Genomic DNA, 16,362 nt, shown 5'->3' on the forward strand with positions numbered 1-16,362 from the left:
ATATATATATATATATATATATATTTAAAAAATATATATGTGTATATATATATATATATATATATATATATATATATATTTAAATAAAACTACAGGACATTGAATAAAGAGATAGACAAAGATATAAACAAGTGGAAGAATATACCATGTTCGTGGATTGGTAGAATTAACAACATTAAAATGTCCATATTACCCAAAGCAATCTATAGATTCAATGTAATCCCTATTAAATTACCAATGGCTTATTTCACAAATCTAGAAGAAATACTCCAAAAATTTATATGGACAATGAGGAAAAAAAGGAGATACATGTACTACTATTTGCAATACTTTAAACAATAAAATAAAATTAAAAAAAATTATATGGAACCAAAAAAAGACCCCAAATAACCATAGTAATCTCAAGAAAGAATAATAAAGTTGGAGGAATTACAATACCAGATATCAAGTTATACTACAAAGCCACTGTAATCAAAACAGCTTTATACTGGTACAAGAAAAGACAGACATGTAGATCAACAGAACAGAACAGAACAGAGACCACAGAAGTCAATCTAGGCCATTACACTCAATATTTGACAAAGGAGGCAAGAGCATACAATGGAGTCAAGACAGTCTCTTCAATAAATGGTGTTGGGAAAATTGGACAGATACATGCAAAAATAATGAAACTAGACCACCAACTTACACCATACACAAAAATAAATTCAAAATGGATAAAAGACTTTAACGTAAGTCATGAAACCATAAAAATCCTAGAAGAAACTATAGGCAGCAAAATCTCAGACATCTCTCGTAGCAATATGTTTGCAGATACATCTCCTATGTCAAAGGAAACTAAGGAGAAACTAAACAAGTAGGACTACATCAAAATGAAAAGCTCCTGCACAGCAAAAGACACCATCAACAAAATGCTAAGAGAGCCCACTGTATGGGAGAACATATTTGGCATGATACATCTGATAAAGAATTAATATCCAAAATATATATAAGGAACTCATACAACTTAACAAAAGAAAGGCAAACAATCCAATTTAAAAATGGGCAAAAGACCTAAATACACACTTCTCCTAAGTGGACATACAAATGGCCAAGAACCATATGAAAAAATGTTTGGCCTGGCTGGCATGGCTCAGTGGCTGAGCATCAACCCATGAACCTGGAGGTCATGGTTCAATTCCTGGTCAGGGCAGATGCCTTGGTTGGAGGCTCAATTCTCAGTGTGTGTGTGTGGCGGGGGGGGGGGGGCATGCAGTAGGCAGCCAATCAGTGATTCCATCTCATCATAGATGTTTCTATTTCTCTCTCCCTCTCCCTTCATCTCTGAAACCAATTAAAAATATTTTTTAAAATGTTCAAAGTCACTGATCTTCAGATATATCCAATTAAAACCACAATGAGATATCACCTCACACCTGTGAGAATGGCTAGCATTATCATATCAACAAATGACAACTGCTGGCAAGGATGTGGAGAAAAGGAAAACCTAGTGCACTGCTGGTGGGAATGCAGACTGGTACAACCATTATGGGAAAGAGTATGGAGTTTCCTCAAAAAATTAAATATAGAACTGCTATTTGACTCAGTGATCCCACTTCTAGGAATATATCCTAAGAAACCTGAAGAACCAATCAGAAGTAATGTATGCACCCCTATGTTCATAGCAGCACAATTTACAATAGCTAAGATCTAGAAACAGCCCAAGTGCCCATCAGTAGATGAGTGAATAAAAAAGCTGTGGTACATTTATACTATGGAATACTATGCAGCAGTAAAAAAGAAGGATCTCTTACTCTTTGAGACAGCATAGAGGGACCTGGAGTGTGTTATACTAAGCAAAATAAGCCAGTCAGAGAAGAGAAGTATCACATAATCTCACTCATATATGGAATCCAATTAACAAAATAAACTCATGAACAAAATAGATCCAGAGACATGGAAGCATTGAACAGACTGTTGAATCTCAGAGGGAAGGTGGCGGTTGGTGGGCGGTTGGGAAGAGATCAGCCAGAGAAATTGTATGTATATATGCATCAATAGGGTGGTGGATACCTGGGTTGAGGGGCTTGGGTGGGCTATATGGGGTCAATGGGAGAAAAAAGAAGACATATATAATAATTTGAATAGTAAAGGTTTAAAAAATAAAGTAAAATAAATTGCAATATAATGGTAAAAAAAAAATAGATATAAGAAAAATGTGTGTTGAGGAGAAACAAAGATGGCGGCATAGGTAAACACCTGACCTGCTGCCTCACACAACAACTTCAAAACTACAACTAAAAGACAAAACGGATATCATCCAGAACCACAGGAAGGCTGGCTGAGTGGAAATTCTGCAACTAGAAGGAAAGGGAAAAGCACACTGAGACTCAGAGGAGCTGCAGAAGGAAAGGCAGAGGTATGGAGGCGCGTGCACAGAGAGGACTGGCAACTGAGTACGTGGCTGTCTTTTTCAACTGGGAGGGAGACAAAAGCTCCCGACTGCTCTGAACTCCAGTTCCAGGTGAGACTCTGGGGACCCAGACTCATACGGGGAGAAACTGGACTGTCTGGCAGCAGGTGAAACTCGAGGGCGGCTTTCTCTAAGAGGTGCTTGCAGCAATTACCATGGGACACTGAGACCCGGGGGGCCTCTTAGGGCAGGGCTGACAGGAAGGCATTGCTGTTTGCTCTGCCCTGAGACTCTGCCCCATCCAAGCTGAGCACAGAGGCTTTTGCGTATGAATGGCCTGGTCCTTTGAATTCTAAACTTACCTAACAAACTGCAGCTGAGTCAGAGAGACCCAGAAGATCCAAAAGAAGGCCCAAGGCCCCACAGCAGCTTGCATTGCTTCACAGCTGGGCCTCATCTGGGCACCTTCAAAACCCAAACAAAGAAGAGGAATCTGCAGATCTCTCCATAGCTCCTGCTGGGTGGCCTCAGGGAGAGGCTAAATTAGCACCTCCTTGGAGACCCAAGAGCCAATGTACCCAGGGGTCAGAGTAGGACCATCCAGATTACAAAACCACGAAATATAACACTGGTGATTCCTTTAATCTCTGGGGTAGCCCTGAACAAATCAAAACCCTGAACTTATACACTCATGTGCAGAAAAACATTGCTCAAGGGAATAGCGATTCAGACCCAGGCTGGAGGACTGTGGACTAGAGGCTCTGGATGCCGCGCCACGTGCGAAGGTTCTGCGCCAAGCATAGGCTGAGCAACCAGCAGCTGATGCATGGGGGCTGCACACAAAGGCCACGGGGGCTGGCACTCCCCCTAGCCTGTGCCTCTACCAGAGCCCTGTCTTCCTATGCAGTGAACATGGCAGAGCGCTCCAGGGCTCCTGGACTGTAGGGCTGCAGTGCACACGCTGGGGCAGGGCCTGAGGCAAGCGTGCTTGCCAGCCCTCTTCTCCTGCTGACCACCTCAGGTGCTGTGGCCTCCAGGAGGCCACCAGGCCATCTGCCTTCCCCCTTCTCCTCACCGGCAGGGCGGCCTCTCACTTACTGGCAGCCATTGAGTGCTTGGGCTCCAGCACTTCCCTAAACAGGTCCATGGTGGAGGCTGGTCGGAGGAGCGGCTTCTTCACCAGGGACTGCTGGGCGGCTTCTTTGCCTAGGACCACAGGAGTCTTCTTTGCCCGGCACCTCAGACAGCTTATCCTGGGTCGGCCATAGCCGCAGGCACCCGGGCCCTGCTTTGTCAGGAAGGACATCTGGAAAGTTGTCCGGAATACATCTTGTCTAATTAACATACTACCTTTTTATTACTATAGATAATTATAAAGTAAAATAGTATTTTGTTTTCTTTTAAAATAGTACATTTGTTTCTACAATGAAGAAAGTAGCACTTCATTTCCCATATAGGAAAAGATATATATATGGGCACATCCCCCGTAGGAGGTGTGCAGGAGGCAGCTGATCGATATTTCTCTCTCATCGATGTTCCTAACTATCTATCCCTCTCCCTTCTTCTCTGTAAAAAAAATCAATAAAATATTTTTTAAAAATACTTTAAAAAAAAGCGACAGAGAAAGCAACATATAACTGACCATGTCCAAAAATGGGTTCAGGTAGGAATATTCCTACTCTGTCTAGAGTTTGTCCTTGTGACTTATTAATAGTCATCACAAATATATATATACTAGTAGCCCGGTGCACGAAATTCGTGCACATTGAAAGGGAATTAATTAGATGAAATATTTTAATATTGCTATTTGCCCTTTCTCTATAATAAAAGTGTAAGAGATAAAAGGAAATGAGTACAATGTATATGAAAATAATACATACATTTATTAATAAGTAAACAATAACAAAATGATATAACAATAACAAACTGATATAACAATAACAAACTCGTAATATAAAAACAACATTGATGCAAATAATGACTGATAAAGTGATTAAACTTATTCTAATGTCTTCCTGTATACCCCATTAAGAGTAAAAACACTTTCAGAGTGCTTGACTAATTTCCCTTGAGATAAAGTATTTACAGCTTTAACTTTAACGTCACATGCTCTTTGAACTCAAGAGAAAGCAACAGCCGTAACTGGTTTGGCTCAGTGGATAGAGCATCGCCCTGTGGACTGAAAGATTCCAGATTCAATTCCGGTCAAGGGCATGTACCTTGGTTGCTGGCACATCCCCCGTAGGAGGTGTGCAGGAGGCAGCTGATCGATATTTCTCTCTCATCGATGTTCCTAACTATCTATCCCTCTCCCTTCTTCTCTGTAAAAAAAATCAATAAAATATTTTTTAAAAATACTTTAAAAAAAAGCGACAGAGAAAGCAACATATAACTGACCATGTCCAAAAATGGGTTCAGGTAGGAATATTCCTACTCTGTCTAGAGTTTGTCCTTGTGATTTATTAATAGTCATCACAAATGCTGGCATAACAGGAAATTATCTTCGAATTAATTTAAATGGTGGCCAGTGTCAGATGGGGACAAATCAATTCTTGAAATCAGAACAATCTCTCCCTCTGCAGATCCTGTTAATATTTCAGCTTTGATAATGTTAGGTCTCAATCTTTTGATAATAAATCTGGTACCATTACAAAGACCCCATTTACTATTAAGATTTCTCAATAGCATGATGATTGCACCCACTTTCAATTTTATGACACGGCATTCCAGAAGGAGTAATACTATTAAGAAATTCAATAGGAAAATTTTCCTTTTCAGCATCATCTGTTGAGTCAATGGAATCATCACTCAAATAGGCGTGAAAATCTCCATCAAGTATATCCAAAATTTCTTCATTTAATTTTTGAATGTGCTAATTTTTTGGACAAAGAATTGCACGTTTAGATATATTTTTAATATTATCTATAGATATACTATTTCCAAAGATGGCTTAAATAATAGATCCATTAAAAATCATTTCATGGGGAATTTCAATAATATCCATTCCTAAATGAAAACTGCTATCAAGTTTGCCATCTCCAAGTTTTACTAACCATTCACTATAAGCAGAATCCTCTGATCTCATATTTGTTTTAAGAGACAACTGTCTGAAACATCCCCAAACACTACAGTACTTTAAACTTATTTGTACTATGGCCAATCGTATAGCATGGCAGCACAAAAATCCCCTCTGAAAAGAACTTTCCCACCAAATGCAACATTCAAATTGGCACATGTGCGAGTCAAAGTTTATTTTTATATTTCCAGTGCATCATATGTACCAGTTGGTCGGACAGATGGACAAATGTCGGTCACTTAGCCTTTTATCTATACAGATTATGAGTCATGATTTTACCTTTTTAAAAAATTATCCTTTAATACCTCCAAAGCACAATGAGTAAGAATCTGAAGGTTTATGCGGCTTCTATTTGGTTTCTAGGACAAAGTTCTTTCCTTTACCCACCACTCACTTCTCTCCTTTTACTCTTGAATGTTAATTCCAACATAATTTTTGTAACACCTCTTGAAAAGGATCCCACCAAGTTTTTGATAGTCCACATGATAAAACTTACAGAAAAATACAGCATGAGACTTTCATTCTCACTAAGTTCTTCATATAACTGTAATTCCTCAGCCTCTAAACAATGAAAAAGGAAAATAAAAGTGCCTTCTCTCATTCCAAGGCCTTTCTCAGTCAGGCAACCACAAAAAGAATGAGCCTACAATTCATGCCATGTAATCTCTATCAGGCATAATCCAAATCAAATCCCATCATGCAAAGTCTGGGATAATTAAAATGTATAAGAGCACAGTGGTGACCTGGGAGAGAACTTATGAAACCTTGTCTCCTGCTTTTGCTGACTATTCTTTTCCTTATGCTAGACTCCAAGTCCCTATCGGGGACCTGGTCAGATGGCTGTGGGTGCTAACCCACTCCACCTGGATCCGCGATCAGGGACCTGGGCAGGCGGCTGCGGGTGTTAACCCACGCCGCCTGCCCTGGTCCGTGATCCGTGATCGTGGACCTGGTCAGATGGCTGTGGGTGCTAACCCACGCCACCTGGATCCGTGATCGGAGACCTGGGCAGCCTGCTGCAGGCATTAACCCACGCTGCCTGCCCTGGTCCATGATCCCTGATAGGGACTTTGAGTCAGCTGCCACTGGCGATGGCTGACTTGAAGCCCTTATCCGGGACCTGGTCAGGCGGCTGCGGGCGTTAACCCATGCAGCCTTCCCTGGTCCGTGATTCCTGATCGTGGACCTGGGCAGGCGGCTGCAGGCCTTAACCCACACCGCCTGCCCTGGTCCGAGATCGGTGATGGCGGACCTGGGCAGGCGGCTGCGGGCTTTAACCCACGCCGCCTGCCCAGCTCCGCGATCGGTGATGGCGGACCTGGGCAAGCGGACCTGGGCAGCGGCTGTGGGCTTTAACCCACGCTGCCTGCCCTGGTCCATGATCCCTGATAGGGGCTTCGAGTCAGCCGCTGCCACTGGCGATAGCTGACTCGAAGCCCTTATCCAGGACCTGGTCAGCGGCTGCAGGCGCTAACCCATGCCAACTGCCCTGGTCCATGATCGGTGATGGTGGACCTGGTCAGCCGGCTGCCGGTGCTAACCGCCTGCCCCAGTCCACCATCATGGCTTGGATCTTACTGGCATGGGTGCTGCCCTCTCCCCCCACCATCTTTGCTGGTTTAACGTGTATATTTGCTTCTGATTGGCTGGTGGGCGTGGCTGGTGGGCGTGGCTTATGGGTGTAGTGAAGGTGTGGTCAATTTGCATATTACTGTTTTATTAGGTAAGATAAATACATACATATATATATATATATATATATATATATATGCTAGAGGACCGGTGCATGGTGGGTGGGGGGGTCCCCTCAGCCCAGACTGCACCCTCTCCAATCCAGAACCTCTCAGGGGATGTCCGACTGCCGGTTTAGGGGGATCGGGCCTAAACTGGCAGTCGGACATCCCTCTTACAATCTGGGACCACTTAGAGTGGATGCAATCTGCTTCTCATTCTTGCCTCTAAATTCTTTCTTGTTGCTCTTGATATCTATACCAGATATCAAGTTATACTACAAAGCCACTTAATCAAAACAGCTTTATACTGGCACAAGAACTGCTCACCTGCCTGATCACTCCTAACTGCCCCCCCCGCCCTGCTGGCCTGGTCGCCCCTCACTGCACCCCCTCTGCCGGCCTGGTTGCCCCATGCAGCCTCCTGCTCAATCATTTGGTTGTCCCTCACTAAACCCCCTGCCGGCCTGGTCGCCCCACGCAGCCTGTTACTCAGTCGATTAATCGGTACTCACTAAACCCCCTGCCAGCCTGATTGCACCACATAGCTATTTGGTCATCCCTTTGGTTGTTTTGGTTGTGATGGTCACTTAGGCTTTTATATACACTGAATGGCCAGATTATTATGATCTCTGAATGCATAATAATCTGGCCACTCAGTGTGTGTGTGTGTGTGTGTGTGTGTGTGTGTGTGTGTGTATCCTATCTAATGAAAGAGTAATATGCAGATTGACCATCACTCCAACACACAAGATGGCTGCCCCCATTTGGTCAAGGATCCTGCCCCCATGTGGACACAAGATGGCCACCACAAGATGGCCAGCAGGGGAGGGCAGTTGGGAGGGACCAGGCCTGCAAGGGAGGGCAGTTGGGGGCAATCAAGCCTGCAGGGGAGAGCAGTTAGGGGTGACCAGGCTGGCAGAGGAGGGAAGTTGGGGGCAAACAGGCTAGCAGGGGAGCAGTTAGACATCAATCAGGCTGGCAGGGCAGTGGTTAGGGGGTGATCAGGCTGGCAGGCAGAAGCAGTTAGGGGAGATCGGAAGGTAAGCAGGCGAGCAGTTGGGAGGCAGCAGTCCTGGATTGTGAGAGGGATCCCAGATTGGAGAGGGTGCAGGCTGGGCTGAGGGACACCCCCTGCCCCCGTGCACGAATTTTGTGCACCTGGCCTCTAGTGTGTGTGTGTGTGTGTGTGTGTGTGTGTGTGTGTATTAGAGATCTGGTGCATGAATTCATGCATGGGTGTGGTCCAGCCAGCCTGGCTAGGGGGAGGGGACATGGGCAGTTGGCTAGCCTACCTGCTGGTCGAACTCCTGGTTGAAGGGACAATTTGCATATTACCCTGTTATTATATAAGATATACACTGAGTGGCCAGATTATCATGCATTCAGAGATCATAATAATCTGGCCACTCAGTGTATATATATGTATATACTAGAGTCCCAGTGCATGAAATTCATGCATGGAGGGGGTGTTGTCCCTCAGCCCAGCTTGCACCATCTCCAATCTGGGACCCCTCGAGGGATGTCCGCCTGCCCGTGTAGGCCTGATCCCATCGATGTCTGACTGCCCACCGGGATCAGGTCGAAATGGGCAGTCGGACATCCCTCTCACAATCCAGGACTGCTGGCTCCCAACTCCTCTCCTGCCTGCCTTCCTGATTGCCCCTAACCGCTTCTGCCTGCCAGCCTGATTGCCCCCTAACCACTCCATGCCAGCCTGATTGATGCCTAACTCTCCCCTGCCAGCCTGATTGCCTCTAACTGCCCTCTCCTGCAGACCTGGTCACCCCTAACTGCCCTCCCCTGCAGGCCTGGTCCCCCCCAACTGCCCTTCCCTGCAGGCCCGGTTGCCCACAACTTCCCTCCTCTGCCAGCCTGGTCACCCCTAACTGCCCTCCCCTGCAGGCTTGATCACCCCCAACTGCCCTCCCTTGCAGGCCTGGTCCCTCCCAACTGCCCTCCCCTGCTGGCCTGATTGCCCACAACTGCCCTCCATTGCAGGCCTGGTTCCTCCCAACTGCCCTCCCCTGCTGGCCATCTTGTGTCCATATGGGGGCAGCCATCTTGTGTGTTGGAGTGATGGTCAATTTGCATATTACTCTTTTATTAGATAGGATAGAGACCTGGTGCACGGTTGGGGGCTGGCTGGTTTGCCCTGAATAGTGTCCCAAATCAGGGTGGGGGTTCCCTTAGGAGGTGGGGTGGCCTGGGTGAGGGGCCTGTGGTGGTTTGCAGGCCGGCCACACCCCCCAGTGACCCAAGCAGGGGCACTGGTATCTGGGATTAATTTATCTTCTATAATTGAAACTTTGTAGCCTTGAGCAGAAGCTAGGGCAGGCCAGGGTGGGTGGAAAGCTTGGCTTCCTCCATCACCAGGGAAACCCAAGCCTCCTGCTTGCTCCGTGGCCGCAGCCATTTTTGTTAGGATTTATTTATCTTCTATTAGAGGCCCGGTGCATGATATTCTTGCATGGGGGTGTGTGTCCCTCAGCCCAGCCTGCACCCTCTCCAATCTGAGACCCCTTGAGGTATGTCCGACTGCCCATTTAGGCCCGATCCCACAGGCCTAAATGGGCAGTTGGACATCCCTCTCACAATCCAGGACTGTTGGCTCCTAATTGCTTGCCTGCCTGCCTTCCTGATTGCCCCTAACCGCTTCTGCCTGCCAGCCTGATCACCCCCTAACCACTCCCCTGCCAGCCTGATTGATGTCTAACTTCTCCCCTGCCAGCCTGTTTGCCCCTAACTGCCCTCCCCTGTGGGCCTGGTCACCCCGAACTGCCCTCCCCTGCAAGCCTGCTCACCCCTAACTGCCCTCCCTTGCAGTCCTGGTCCCTCCCAGCTGCCCTGCTCTGCTGGCTTGATCGCCCACAACTGCCCTCCCTTGGAGGCCCAGTCCCTTCCAACTGCCCTCCCCTGCTGGCGATCTTGTGTTGGCCATCTTGTGTCCACAAGGGGGCAGGATCTTTGACCATATGGGGACAGCCATCTTCTGTGTTGGAGTGATGGTCAATCTGCACATTACTCTTTTATTTGATAGGATAGAGGCCTGGTGCATGTGTGGGGGCCAGCCAGTTTTCCCTGAAGGGTGTCCCAGATTAGGGTGGGGGTTCCCTTTGGGCATGGGGCGGCCTGGGCGAGGGGCCTGTGGTGCTTTGCAGGCTGGCCATGCCCCCCAGTGACCCAAGCGGTTGCCCTGGTATCTGGGATTTATTTATCTTCTACAATTGAAACTTTGTAGCCTGGAGCGGAGCCAAGCCTTCTGCTCCCTCTGTGGCGGCAGCCATTTCTGTTGGGATTTATTTATCTTCTATAATTGAAACTTTGTAGCCTTAAGTGGAGGCCAAGCCAGGCCATGGTGTGCGGAAAGTTTGGCTTCCTCCATCGCCGGGGGCAACCCTAGCCTCCTGCTCTCTCCAGCTCCATGGCTGCCGCCATTTTTGTTGGCATTTATTTATCTTCTATAATTAAAACTTAGTAGCCTTGAGTGGAGTCCTGGGCCTGCCAGGGTGTGTGGAAAGCTTGGCTTCCTCAATCGCCGGGGAAACTCAAGCCTCTCTGCTGCTCTCTCTGTGGCCGCAGCCATCTTGGTTGGATTAATTTGCATACTCACTCCTGATTGGCTGGTGGGGATGGCTGGTGGGTGTAGCAGAAGTACGGTCAATTTGCATATTACTCTTCTATTAGATAGGATATGTATATATGTATATATGAAAATTAGATTATATATAATAAATTCTATTAAAAGAGATATTCAAGGAGAGAAATAAACTTCCAGAGCCTTTTTGTTAGGACCTTTATTTCTACAAATTATCCACTGACCTTGTAAGCCATGGAAACCAAAGGAGAAACACAATTAGCATTCTGGTTTCTATGATGATGTACAAATAGATGCAGATCTGAAAGAAGTTTCTTTATGACCTACCATAAAGGAAGCCTTGAATCATAGAGTAGGCTATATCCTTAATGATATATGTGTAATAAACATGATAGTGAATTTCCTCTTTAAACCTAATTCATAATGCCAATGTGTGATGTACTAAAATCAATCACTTTGATGGGGTCTACAAAAACGTATTTCAGGTATTAGAGAATTGCCATTGGCTCACTCAAATTTAGCAGATTACATTGAATTGATATTCTAGTATATTGGTGTTCTAAGTAAGACTTGAATAGAATTTAAATTAAAATCACACTAATGATAATTTTTCTTATTTTTGCTATAAAACAAAGGTCTATCCAAATGTAACAATAGGTGTTTTTATTGAGCAACCAACCCCTTTCCTACCTCGATTTTTGGACACACTTTTGACACTGGATTACCCAAAAGAAGCACTTAAAGTCTTTATTCATAACAAAGTAAGTATTTGAGACATTAATAGTTTATGTAAAAAGTATTTTTAAATTAAATCTTTAAAGTATTTTTTAATTTTCTTTGGAACTATTTGTTATTATTTATTTGTGTCTGGAAAAAATCCAATCGGCTAAAATAAGTAGGGGCTTTTTGGAGTAATTACTGCCCTGATTTTTAAGACCTAAGGATAAGAGTCTAGAAACTAGTATAATAATATTGGGATAAGCCTCATGCAACTATCACACTTTGTAGATCAAAAACTTTTGAATATCAGCCATTTCCAATGGCTCAACTTAATATGTGATAAAAAGATGTCGGAGGTCCTTATATTGCTTTACCTTTGTAATAGTTCTGGCACTTTGTTTTTAGAATCTATCATTAAATTATTTGCAGCTAATAGTAACACCATGGCATTAGAACTTGAGATATCTTGCAGCTAGAGTATCATTTTGATTAATCCCACAATGGCATGCTCTTCCCCAAAGGATTGAATAGTTTCCTTTCCTTCAGAAATATTCAGAGCTTCCCAAACACCTCTCACATATAATCTGAACTTAATGACTTTTTTTCTCAATACTTTTCCATACTTGCCTCTTTCCTGTTTAAAACAGTTAGTATTTAACATCATCTAGAAAAACTCATTAGCTGTTAAGTATGCTGTTTTCTCTCTTCTGTCCTAATAATTTTTTTTACCACTATTCTTCCTTCCTCATGTACATGTCAGCTAATCATTTGCCTTTTCCAGATAATATTCTGGGGCAAAAGTTTACAGTTGTGAGTATGTGAAACACAGAGTTTATTCTTATATTATTATTTATTAATTATTGTGTTATTTTCCATATAAATAACTGTAAGCTTACATTTGCCCCACCTTGCATTATCTTTTATTTATCCCTTCCTTCCTTTCATAGGAAGGAAGAAAAGATTAACTCTATGTAGTTTTTATGCTTCAAGTAGTTTTAACAATCTATGAAAAACTTTTTAAAATACTTAATGAGACTTGATACATAAAAAGCTCTGAGGAAGACATAATCTTATCGAAGTTTTAGCACAGTTTAATGAAACTAATTTGATGGCTTTATGTTGGTAGTTTTCCCATCAATAAAATTTTGTTAAATACTGTTTTTGTAAAATAGAAAAAGATATTCACTGTTTTATATATGACCATTATTTTTGTTCCTCTAACTTCACAGAAGATTGAAATATTTATTTCAGAAAATTATTATTTATAACTTAGATTAATATTTACTAGGTTTAATATGCATTTTAATGGCTATTTATAACACATTTCTAACATTCTCAGCCCATAAGCCATTTCCACACCATTACCCCACACACACACACTCCCAGTTAGAAACACTTCAAAGAACCCAGGATTTAAATATTTATCTAAGTACCTGTCTAGGAGTAAATGTTAAAATAATATTGAGATATCTTCTCTTTAAAAATATTTATATGTATTTATTTGAGCTTCTATGTGTGACATTTAGATGATATTTAAATGAAGCATGCTTAATTTGGTTATCATTTGGTCTGTGAGTGAATATGTGCATTGTGGAATTCACCTCTTTGAATGTGACCCCACCCTTACATATGAATACTTCAGTCATCTTATTGTCTTCTTTTCTCACTAATTTTATCTTTTAAAATTTTGTTACAGGAAGTTTATCATGAAAAGCACATCAAGGTATTTTTTGATAAAGCTAAACATGAAATCAGTACTATAAAAATAGTAGGACCGGAAGAAAATCTAAGTCAAGCCGAAGCCAGAAACATGGGAATGTATGTTTTAATAAATTTAATTTAAACAATTTGTACTAAATAAACTTAAAAAAAAATTAGTACCCTAAACTTGGATGTCTCAATTATGTGTGTGTGTGTGCAAGCACAGGTGTGAACATCCTCTACTCTGAGACTCTATCTGCAATTGTATTTAAAGGGCCATGGAAGTTACTTACATTCTTCTTTTAATGGCTAAGAGATTACATACTTAATCAAACTTTTAATTAAACTACAGATCAAGATTTTAAAAAATACTCAGACAAATGTATAGTATGACTTACGTAAGCAGTGATTTAAATGTTTATTATCTGAAGGATGTGTGTGGTAAAAATGAGTGTCTTAGACTAAGGGGGAAAAGGGTATTCCTACATTCTAGTTACCTACTGATCTAGAAGATACTGTAACAAAGAAATATTTTAGGTCATTTGTTTAGGCCTTTTAATACTTCAGACAGATTACTAATAAAATTATTTGAATAGTAAAAACATTCTTTGCCCTAGCTGGTTTGACTCAGTGGATAGAGTGTTGGCCTGAGAACTGAAGGGTCCTGGGTTCGATTCCAATCAAGGGCACATGCCTGGGTTGCAGGTTCGATCCCCAGTGGGAGACATGCAGGAGACAGCCAATCAATGATTCTCTCATCATTGATGTTTCTATCTCTCCCACCCCCTTCCTCTCTGAATAAAGATATTAAAAAAAAAAAGTCTTTTATTCAGTAAATGTTAATTGAATATTCCAGGCAGTGGGTTAATAGCTGCTAATGCAAAGGCAAATAAGTTCTGGTGACTTCCTGTTCCGTGCTGGGAAAGCCTAGGGCTCAGTGGGATGGATACTGCCTGGGGGAGAAGGAGGTGTAGGTGGGAAAACAGATCTCAGAAAAACCAAGCTGATGCTTTTACTAACAATGCTATAACTTTTAAAATATCTTTACTGTTGGGAGTATTACAAATGTTGCCCCTTCCCCTCCCGCCCCCCTTGCCCTCCTCCAACAGGATCCTGCCTCACCCCAGGCCTTCACCACTCTATTGTTTGTGCCATGGGTAATGCATATATGCATATAAGTTCTTTGGTTAATTTCTTCCCAGCTTCCCTCCCCCTTCCCTCTGAGATTCATCAGTCTGTTTCATGTTTCTGTGCCTCTGGTTCTATTTTATTCATCAGTTTATTTTGTTCATTCGGTTCCTTGTTCATTTATTTTGACTTTTACATTCAGTTGTTAATAAATATGTATTGCCATTTTATTGTTCATATTTTTAACCTTTTTTTCCTCTTTTTCTCCCTCTTCATCATTTCATGTATCATTGGTTTGGTAGTAATGAACTCCTTTAGTTTTTTCCTGTCTGTGAAACTCTTTATCTGACCTTCAATTCTAAATGAGAGCTTTGCTAGGTAGAGTAATCTTGGTTTTAGTTCCTTGCCATTCATCACTTTGAATATTTCTTGCCACTCCCTTTGGGACTGCAGTTTCTGTTGAGAAATCAGCTGACAGTCCTATGGCACTCCCTTATAGGTACTGCCTTCCTTTTGCTGCTTTTAATATTTTCTGTCTTCAACCCTTGGCATTTAATTATGGTGTGTCTTGGTGTGGTCCTCTTTGGATTCCTCTTGTTTGGAACTCTCTGAGCTTCCTGGACTTGTAAGTCTATTTCTTTCACCAGGTAGGGGAAGTTTTCTGTCATTTTTTCTTCAAATAGGTTTTCAGTATCTTGGTCTCTCTCTTCTCCTTTCAGCACCCCCATTGTGTTAAAGTTGGCATGCTTGAAGTTGTCCCAGAGGTTCCTTACACTATCTTCATACTTTTGGATTCTTTTTTTCTTTCTGCTCTTCTGATTGGGTGTTTTTGCTTCCTCATATTCCAAATCTTTGATTTGATTCTCAGCGTCCTCTACTGTTGATTCCCTGTAAGTTATTCTTTATTTTAGTTAGTGTATCCTTCATTTCTGACTGGTCCATTTTCAAGTCTTTGATGTTCTCACTAATTTTCTTAAAATTCTCACTAAGTTCCTTGACATTTTCACTAATTTCCTTGATGCTCTCATTAAGTTCCTTTGAGCATCCTTATAATCATTGTTTTGAACTCTGAATCTAGTAGTTTGCTTGTATTTAGTTCTTTTTCTAGAGATTTCTTTTGTTCTTTCATTTGTGACATATCTCTTTGCCTCTGCATTTTGGCTGCTTCCCTGTATTTGTTTCTATGTATTAGGTAGAGCTGCTTTGTTTCCTGGAATTGGAAGAGTGGCTTTGTGTAGTAGGTGTCCTGTGGGCCCAGTGGCTCAGCCTCTCGAGTCAACCTGAGCTGGGCACTTTAGGTATGCCTTGTGTGGGCTGTGTGCACTGTCCTGTTGTAGTTGAGGCTTGATTGCTGTTGCCATCACTGGGAGGAACTGACCTCCAGGGCAATTGGCTGTGAGGACCTGCTGCAAAGAGCTGCTGTACAGAAGACATCCTTATGGAGCTGGACTTCCTTCAGTGGGGATTTGGTGTTCACTTAGTCTACCCCTTGAGTGTGTGGCTCATGGATGTGGTAGAGCTGTAATCTGGTGCAGTCTGAATCTGTCCACTGGGTGCACTGGCTCTGCGGCCTCCCAGAGGTACAAAGTCAGCTACTGCCTGGGACCACCTGGCATGAGCTACAGAGCAATCTGCAGATGGTAGCTATTTGTGTTATGCTAGGAAGTGTTCGGGAGAAACCAAACTGTGAACCTTAGCAAACTGCTGCTAGGGTTGGCCTGGGGCCACTTATCAAGAGGTATTGAGCACACGGAGTACAGCTGTTCCTTATTTGAGAGATTTTAGGAAAGTCTGAAGCCTGAGCCCAGAACAGGTCATGCATATGGAAAAGCCACTGCAAACATCTTGGGGATGGCTGCAAATTGGGTAGGGCAGGATTTCAGGAAATCACCAGGGTGGGCAAACAGCATGGACCAGGTTGATGGATACTCAGATTTGGTGTCTGTCAGTCAGCTCAGTTTGTGGGAGATCTCAGCACTTTTGTCTGGGAGAAAGCTGTCCCGAATTCTTGCCCAGA

General features: G+C 43.0%; 1 protein-coding gene across 2 annotated transcripts in view; it reads left to right on the forward strand.

Annotated features, from left to right (window-relative positions):
- Positions 1-16,362, forward strand: part of PLOD2 (procollagen-lysine,2-oxoglutarate 5-dioxygenase 2) — a 253,440-nt gene that overhangs the window by 195,937 nt on the left and 41,141 nt on the right. For both annotated transcript variants that reach the window (XM_054714121.1, XM_054714122.1), the window contains exons 9-10: positions 11,432-11,557; positions 13,213-13,334. In XM_054714121.1, coding sequence (XP_054570096.1) covers positions 11,432-11,557; positions 13,213-13,334 — 248 coding nt within the window. The remainder of the gene's footprint in view (positions 1-11,431; positions 11,558-13,212; positions 13,335-16,362) is intronic.

Source organism: Eptesicus fuscus, chromosome 3 (genome assembly GCF_027574615.1).
Source record: "Eptesicus fuscus isolate TK198812 chromosome 3, DD_ASM_mEF_20220401, whole genome shotgun sequence".
Classification (NCBI taxonomy): domain Eukaryota; kingdom Metazoa; phylum Chordata; class Mammalia; order Chiroptera; family Vespertilionidae; genus Eptesicus; species Eptesicus fuscus.